Below are 9462 nucleotides of genomic sequence, written 5' to 3' on the forward strand. Positions count from 1 at the left end.
TACTCAGAACTTATATTTCAGTCAAATTTTACCATCAAGTATCCCTATGAGTCTAGCTTCATATCCCGTTTGTTTCACCCTCTTTGCACCTCTAGAGCTTCAGATATTACAGTTTTGGTGACTGAAGCAGCAGACTTCATTACAAGATGGCAACTTTGACCAGTTATAGTTTTCATCTCAGTTGGAGATAGGTGGCTTAGTTTATATGGATAAAAATCTCTCTGAGTCTATTTTCTATTTCAAGTCGTCTCACTTATTTAACTCTTTCTGAATATGAAATATGGGCATTTGAAGATAGAAAGATCATTGCTGGAAGTTTTCTGCACTCACTAGTTTTGTTCACTCGGGTTGGTTGGACTTCTTTGCACTTCATTTCATCTTTGCGCGGTAATCTATGGGGCAGTTGTAAGGTGTTCTAGAGGTGGCAAGCCTATGAGCTTAATGGAGGACCCTTGTCCTTATTCTTTGATGAGCTATTTATGACCCTTTGCTCTTTGGACACTATATGTCTCAATGGAGTCGATTTTTAATGAGCACATAGAGCTAGGTTGGAGCATACATTAAGGAAGTCAAGGCCTTGTGCCTTGAGGTTGGTGTCTTATATTCTTCTTCTCCGAAGGTCGTGAGCAATGGAGAGTCGACAAAGGGGGTTTTCACATCTCTTCCGCATTTAGATTTCCATTTTCATAGTTATCTCTTGTGCCTACACCCGAACTTCACTCTCATGCCTAAATCCGACATGAATTTAACTTTCGAGCTCACTTTGCAACATTGAGGACAATGTTGGTTTTAAGCGTGGGGGTGAGTACTCGAGTGCCTTATTATTGTCAAAAAAAAAATTCCATCTTAGATTAGATTTTTGTAATTATATTTTAGTGGTTAATGCATTTTTCCAACCCCAATGACGAGACATGGACTTAGCTTTGTTGTGATTATGGATAGATCAAGCACGATCTAGGGCTTTGAATTTGTTTTGTGATTAAGTTTATATGTGATCTATGCTTGACTATATGTGTGCACCGAGCCTGTGGTTAGGTTAGTTCATCATAATTAGAAAAGCATATAAATGATTTAATTAACTTGCATGCCCTTATTTGTGAGCTTTCGTGCCTATATGTATAGTGTATGCATTGTTCATTCACTTATTCTTTCATGTGGGTACAATTTCATGACATTGTGTATCTAGAACTTGCTTGAGACCTCTCGAGGCTATATGTTAGCTTACGATGGGATGGAAATGATTGAGGCATTAGGCTTAATACCACCATGACCAAAGAAACATGTGCCCAAAGATATTTACCACTAGATTGCCACTTTTAGTGGCGGAGCAGAGCCACGTTAGGGCCTACTGGGTCCCGTGACCCAATAAAGTTTATATATTTTCTAGTTTGCTCATATGCAGTGTGATTAGTCTAGCACGGTGGAAGCTTGATCAATTGGCAACAATTGGGTCATGGGTTCGGGCTGCCATGCACGGATAGCTTTTGTCTGTTTTTTGTTTTGTTTTTTTGGCCTAAACATTTATGTTTTGTATATAATATATATTATGCTTTGGCCATTTACACTAGTTTTGAAATTACTTTTAATATAGTTTTTTTTATTTTTATTTTATTTTATAAAAAAGGATCAAAGGAATTCACTCCTATCCCCATGATGACTCTAACCCATGACCTCGATCTTAGATAGTGGGTGCTCCAACCACGGAGTTAACACCACTTCGTCAGTTACTTTTAATATAGTTATTTATAAATTGTTTTAGACAATAAAAGATATCATTTTGGGTGTTTTTTTTTTCCTTTTATTTGTCAATGAATTTTTTTTTCTTTTATGGAGTTTTAATATTTTGTGAGTGCCCCACTTGATATCAAATCCTGGCTCCGCCCCTGGCCACTTTGAGCCTATTTGTATTTTTAGCCTTTTTGTTCATTCGCACCACATATTCTGTCACGCCCCTGATTTTATACACAATAAAATCGATATATAACCCCATAATTATATATGCGTGAAACGTTCAGCCATCAATACAAAATACTTAGAAACTTATTCCCTTATAACCCAAGTACATATTGATGCCCTGAACCCACAATTTCAATAATGACTCGCTTCACAGAGACACATAACACACGAGTTTACGAATTAAATTGTCAACAACAAAATAAAACGAAAATGCTCCTCAGAGCTCACTACAAGCGGAAGTCTTCATAACGGTAAAGTCACAAAATTGACTTCTTACCGTTAAGCTGCAAGCTCGCTACCTCAGCATCAGCCACGATTAACCTGACCTGCAGAAACAACCCCTACACCGTTGGAATGGTGTACCGGGTTGCCACACAACAAACCTGGTAAGCTTTTGCAAGCCCGTATGAGTAACTAAAAACCACAAAGCAAAACACATTTCTTAAGTCACCCAACCTAAACAACGATAAGCATACATCTCACACCTACAGCCATCTGCTTCACTCTTCTATCTCATGCTTACGTAGGTCAACTCGTGACTAAACTACATGCTCAGATTCTCAACCTAGCATCTCATTACACAAATTCCCCGTCAAACAGAACCTCCTCAGATAATGTTTGAAAATCCCTTGACGCACAACGGTGAGTCACAAGGATCGCACTCATTTCCTTCCCACCGGAAACCTTGTCATCAACATGACATCAAGGTGAAAACAATGAATCACCTTCCTATCCTCACACAGAGCACAATCGTCACCACTATGGTTTTCAAGATAAATCAAACCATCAATCAATCAAATCAAGAAGAAAACAAGGCAATCACAATTCAAAACAAGCAAAACAAGTCATGGTAACCCCTGCATATAATTTAGTTCAGGAGGTCACACTAAGTCAAGCAATTCAAACCATAGTAATCCCACACTCTGACGTCTGTAGGCAGCCCAACCATCACAACAGTCCACTCGATCTTTGTTAACTTAATAACAATTCAACTCCGCTACCGAGCTGTCATCACACTGATCATCACATAGATTTCATCGATCATCACACAGATAGCCATCATCCTACTGATTATCACACAGATATCGCCGATCATCACATAGATAGCGATCATCCAACTAATCGTCACACAGATATCGCCAGTCATCCTACTGATCATCACACAGATAGTGATTATCTAACTAATCATCACACAGATATCGCCGGTCATCACATAGATAGCGATCCTCCCACATATTCATCACACAGATATCGCCGGTCATCACATAGATAGCGATCATCTAACTAATCATCACACAGATATCGCCAGTCATCACATCGATAGCGAGCATCTAACTAATCATCACACAGATATCGCCAGTCATCCTACTGATCATCACACAGATAGTGATTATCTAACTAATCATCACACAGATATCGCCAGTCATCACATAGATAGTGATCATCACATAGATAGCGATCATCACACATATTCATCACACAGATATCGCCGGTCATCACACAGATAACGATCATCACATAGATTCATTGCTAGTCATCACACAGATAGCAATCATCACACAATTATTCCTACACAAGCTACACAGATAATTCTACACAAGCTTTACATGACAATCATCATAAACATTCATCATACTAATGTCATCGATTCATCACACAGATATTCCTACACAAGCCACGTAGATATTTCTACACAAGCTTTACATGACAATCATCACAAAGATTCACCACGAAGCCACTAATACATGAATATATATGTATATATATACATCCCATAATATATATATATATATACACACATAGTCATCCACATAGAAAAGCCACTAATACCAACTATAGTCACAGTTAATCTCATAACTCTAAGACAATATGGTAAACAGTTCGTGAATGAACATCGTGAGATTACTCACCTCGAAACTCCTGCTGCGTCTTCAATATAGAACAAAGCAGCCAATCCACAAAACGCTCGTCCAAGGATACTTCGTCAAGTACCTAATCACAATCGGTTTCCACTTAGTAACAATTCACAAACAATTTAAGTCTGAAACCCCTGTTTTGAACTAAAATCCCCAAAGTGACGCCAATTGAGGCGAAACCACATCCGACACCCAATGCCTCCAGAATACATCTACGATCGATATGCCAAAACCACAAGTCGATCGGATAGTCGGATCCTCACGGATCGAAACATCGAATGGTCCAAAACAGTAAAAATCACAACATGCTCATACGATCTCCAAAAATTACAAACAATATATCGAAATGCTCGTATCGACGAGTAGATCGAACTCATGAACAGAAACTATCCCTGAGGTGGTCGGAAACCGCCGGAAAACACCACCACAGTGGCGGCACCGCCGCCGGACCAAAGTCGGAATTTGACAAAACTCCCAACACCAAAGTTCTTCATCTCAACTCCAATTTAAACTTTCATAACTACACCAAAGTCCAAATATGAACCAATCGATCAAATTTTACCTTAGAACAAAACAGCTCGATTGAAACCCTAGAATTTCAATTCCAAAATTCGACCTCCACGAGTTGAATCGATGCAAGCCACCATGTGGGAAGCATCAACGTCCTCCAAGCTCCAAAAGCCCTCAAGAATCACATGCAAAGGTGGCCGGAATCGGAAGTTCCGATCAAGGCGATTTCATCCCCGAAGCGGCCACTTCCAGTCGATGTAGCTCACTCCACAGCTCGAATCTCTCTTCAATCCTTCCACAGACCTCAAGAGGGGATTGAGACGTGCAAAACCCACTTTTGAATCGAAGAAAACGGTGGCCGGAGGAGGGAGAACGACGCAGGCGAAGTGGCTGGCTGCGCGCGGGTTCGAGAGAGAAAACTGGGCTCGGGTTTCCTTTTTGGGAAATCTGGGCTTTTCTGCAATTTTCCCAAAAATTCGTCCTATTATACAAAAATGGAAAGTTTTTCCGAAGCCCATAACTTCTTCATACGAACTCCGATTCTCGCGTTCCGCATGTCCACGAACTCGTATCGACGCGCTCTACAACTTTCGTGAAGGAAGTTTTTGGAGAATCCCAACGAATAAAAAGTCAACCCTTGCGCCCCTCCTAAATGACGCTTCTTGAATAATTATTCGCCCGAAACACTTCCGCTCCATCCACGAGCCATGAAACCGTCCGATACCCACGATTTAAGTTCCGGAAAATCCTCTGAAAATAAATACGAATTTCCGGGGCATCACATATTCCTACCTAGCTTACACACTTTTATCTTACCCTTCCATGGTAGTTGGTGAAGCGATTCGAGAGAATGACTTTATGTTTGAGTGCTTTAAAAGAAAAAAAAAAGTCAAAAGTGTGAGGTTACAAAAGAATAAGTGTGGAGGTGAGTACGTGTTTAGAAAAGAAAATTCCAAAAAAAAAAAAAAAGAAGAGAAAGAAAGAAAAAGGTTCAAAAGATCAAAATAGAAAAAGAAAAGGTGATTGAAATAAAAAATGGCTAGTATTATTTTTGTTTATAGTATAGTGTAGTGTGGGTTGTACATTGAGATTAGAGTAAACGACCAGATTACAAAGCATTGAAATGACCGGTTGCGGCCTCAACACCACGAGACACATTCCTACAAACATCAATAGTTAGGGGTCTGTCACTATGAATGACATCTATGAACCAAATGGGTCTAACCCCCAACCAACCTTTACGCCCATGAAATACCCAAATTCCCAAACTCAGTCTTATAGTGAATTATTGTCCTTGCTATGGAGCCCTCAAATGAAAAATGGGACAAAATGATACTCAAAATTCCATTAAGCTTGATAAATTACTTATAAAGTTGTACACAACAACAATCATACACATTTGTAAATAAAATTCCATCAACCAACCAACTATTACGTACATTTCAGTAAATGTAATTACTACTTCAACAGTAACCCAGCTAGCTATTAATTTAGTGACATTTCTCTTCATAATTATGTATGTGGTCCGGGACCATTGTACCGAACAATCTGAGTGCGAAGAGCACACAATCAATACCGCTAAAAAAGTTCATGTTACTTGGAAGATTGTCATATCGTTGCAGGATAATATCGGACCTCTTGTAGTTCATTAGCTACATTGGAGGGTATTTCCAATAGCTAATGCAGATGAATATTGTACATTTCCATGGGCTACTTCAGTGTTTGGCTGCTTACTCCGTTATCCCCATGGTAGACCTTTCCCAATGACGTTGGCAGGTTGCAGTCTATGGAAGGAGTCTCTGTTGTTTGATCAGAAGAGTAATATTATGTAGAGCATCTCATTGTCATAGTTCCCAAACGAAGATTGCAACTCATTGCATTCAATATTATCTAGAGCATCTCCACATATTGTGTATGTTATTGACTGCAGAGTAGAATCTTGTGGCCGGAATGGATAAACCATTGATTCCAGATTTTCTTTGGTTTGAAGATGATGCACCTGGCTTAAGAATAAAAACTAAACAAGCATTGAGTTTGGTGCTCGAACATACTAAGTTGGGATAAAATTCATATAGGAATATAGCATACCGTTCTCACCTCTAGAATCCTATAATCTGTAGCTTGATTTTCAAAATTAGACGAGATATGTCTAATCGGTATGTCAACTTCTTTGATTGAAACATTTTTCTTAAATGCAGATTGCCAATCATTGCATTCACCAAAATAGAGATTGGCATCTGAAACATTTCTCAACTTTGTGCATATTGGTGACTGCAATATTGAGGGCTGGTAATCCTGCGCTCAGGCTGAAGCGGATGTGGAACATTTCCCAGATTTGTGTATATTGGTGACTGCAGTATGGAGGGGCGGTAATCCTGCGGCTGAAATTAACGAAAGAGTGAATCCAGATTTTCTTAGACGTAATGTAGTTAGCAGGCTCATTATATCATCAGTGGTTGAAAGATATTCTTTGTAATATCAGAATCAGCAATTTCTGTTTCTATTCTGTCTTGCGACTTAAGTATTGCTATAGTTCTTGGGATTTATAGCTGAAATGTTTAACAACAAAAAGCATGTTCATTCTCACCTGTGTAAACACATCATACATAGTGTCATCTTCATCATAGGTTGAAACTTCATTCCCGTCTAGAAGACAAGAATCACTATCTCCAAATAGTGATTGCAACACATTACAATCATCATTGGTGCCATTGGTTTGCAGAACAGCTTCCAGCTCTAGGGATGACGGTGACTGCAGTGCTGAGGAGCAGCAGTCACCCAGAGGCTGAGGTTGATGGAATAGCAACTCCTCTCTTCCTTGTGCCTGAGTATAAAATCAGATTCAAAATTATAAGTAAGACCTTAATTTCATTATACTACTCGTGCTCCATCTTCAAGTGACAGACAACAAAGTCGCCCTGCGTAAATTTGAGGTGAGGTCACGGTGAATGAGTATGAATCTCTATTCTACTATGCAACAACCAAGAATTGAAAATCATTATTGAGGACACACATCAATCCAGTCTATGACATACTAAATCCTCAATCCACTAAACACAGCACAATCACAAAAAAAAAACTGATGAAGAGAATCAGAGATTGACCTGGGCCTGCTTCAGATACGAAATAACTCCATTTCCAGGAAGATAATACTCAAGAATGACCCAGCTGGTCTTGTTCGATTTCGGCACACGATCCTGGTAAAAAGTCAATGTCCTCTTGCTCCCAATCACAGCTTTGGATCGTCGAGCCTTAATCCCACGCTCCTTGCCTGTGATTTTCCAGTATCCCTTCTTCGTGATCCGATTTGAGCGAGAGCTTTTGTTGTACTTGTAATACATTCTGGTGAAGAAGAACCACTCCTTGTCCTGAGCCCCTGTATCAGTCCCCAACATTGCTGCCCAAAAACCCAAAACAGAAATACACGAAAATCAGAACCTACTCTGTTCTTAATGCATCATATTCAGAAATGGGAAGTAATTAAAATTGAGAAAGGTCGGGTCTTTCGTTACTAGGGAGGTCAGTCGGCTCGTATTTGTGAGAAAATGTTGTTGTTGTGATATCTCATTCTCTCAATGGTGAGCTCTGAGAAGCAGAGGATGAGAGTGAAGGAAGGTGTATTTATGGTGTTGAGAGCATCTCCAACGGCTGGAGTCATAAGCCATTTTGGCTTTGGCTTTTGTGGGGAACATCTCCAACCATTGTGCATGTGGAGCCATTTTGGCTATTGAGCCATAAGCTGAGTCAAAATGACTCAACTTTGAAGAACGAAAGCCAAATGGGGGAGGGAAGAGAAGAGTCGGGCCCCGCCTGCATGTGCTGCATGCGCAGCTGAAGAATGCGACGCGCCAGAGGGAGAAGACAGAAGCCACTCCCGCATGACGACAAAATAATGGCTCCGCAGTGGCTGACGCGCGAGACACGCGCTGAGAAGCAGCCGACACATGGGGCCCAGCAGCGCAGAACGGGCAACAAGCTCTCCAACGGTAAGAAATCTAACGGCCCAGATTCAACTTCATTAATTCTATTTAAAATGAAAGGCCCAGATTAAATCTTTCTAAACATAAAAAGTTAATATACATATATATACTGAATATCTAATCTTACGGTTCAAAAAATTGTATGGATTAAAATCAACGGTCAATAATAAAGTAAATGTGTTTTAAACCCAAAAAAAATTGAAAAAATAAAAGAAAATTTTCTTAAAAAATCAGAAAAATATTTTTTGCCTGTTGGAACAGTAACTTTAACAAATTCTATAAATACCAACCCTCTTCTTCATAATTTTTCACACCAAAACATCTCCAATCTCCTCCAAACTTCATTCTTTTTCACCATTGTTTTTCATCTAGCTAGCTTTCAATTTTTTTAGAAGATGCCTAACCCAAGACAAGAGTGTTGGAAGGACGCCGAAGATATAGCCTTGTGCATAGCTGTAGTTACCGTTGGTGAAGACGGCTCTAAGGGTACTAGTCAAGAGAAAAAAAAATTGTATACGAGACTCTATCATGAAGTATACGAGACTTGCAAGCCTACCGGAGGCGTGGTTAGATTGGAAGGAGGGTGTGACGGTCGTTGGAAAAAGATTAGACTGGCATGCGCTCGATGGCGTCAAGCTCTTAACAAAGCGGCACTTCTTCGAGGAAGTGGTGATAATGCCACCGACGAGGTAACCCTCCTTATTCTTGACGTTTTAGTCTTATTTTTAAAATTAATTTTACCGTTATTTTAGCATGTTATGTATATTGACTTTCATATAAATATATATAGTACATGATTAATATCTTCTTATTTATAGGTATTACAAGCTAAGTCAATCTATCGTACCTTAGCTAAAGGAGAGGAGTTTGCGTTTGAGCATTGTTGGCCAATATTAAAGGATACAAAAAAGTTTAGCAATCCTCCGGGCATGAATGTCAGTAGCTCAAGTTTTCCTACCTGTATCAACTTAGAGGATGACGGCACTCCCGCGAGTGACTCCCCAAGCTCTTCAAATGCATGCACGCCCCCCAGGTCAAAAAGCTCAAAAGGCTGCTAAGAAAAAATCCAGGCAAGACGAAACAGGTGAACTCTTATTGCA

General features: G+C 39.7%; 1 protein-coding gene across 1 annotated transcript; it reads right to left on the reverse strand.

Annotated features, from left to right (window-relative positions):
• Window positions 1–5943: 5943 nt before the first annotated feature.
• On the reverse strand, window positions 5944–7777 carry LOC112201310 (NAC domain-containing protein 71-like). The gene is made up of 3 exons (XM_024342215.2): window positions 7487–7777; window positions 6970–7206; window positions 5944–6763 (listed from the first exon to the last, which is right to left on the reverse strand). Exons 1-3 carry the CDS (start codon window positions 7775–7777, stop codon window positions 6632–6634), a joined length of 660 nt encoding a protein of 219 aa, XP_024197983.1. The 3' UTR covers window positions 5944–6631.
• Between the last annotated feature and the right edge of the window lie 1685 nt (window positions 7778–9462).

This window comes from Rosa chinensis, chromosome 1, assembly GCF_002994745.2.
Source record: "Rosa chinensis cultivar Old Blush chromosome 1, RchiOBHm-V2, whole genome shotgun sequence".
Classification (NCBI taxonomy): Eukaryota; Viridiplantae; Streptophyta; class Magnoliopsida; order Rosales; family Rosaceae; genus Rosa; species Rosa chinensis.

Coding starts and splice junctions, on each gene's coding strand:
- LOC112201310 (XM_024342215.2), bottom strand. CDS start 7,777: ATGTTGGGGACTGATACAGGGGCTCAGGACAAGGAGTGGTTCTTCTTC. Junction 7,207..7,486: donor CGTATCTGAAGCAGGCCCAG/GTCAATCTCTGA, acceptor TTTTATACTCAG/GCACAAGGAAGAGAGGAGTT. Junction 6,764..6,969: donor TGTATGATGTGTTTACACAG/GTGAGAATGAAC, acceptor CGTTAATTTCAG/CCGCAGGATTACCGCCCCTC.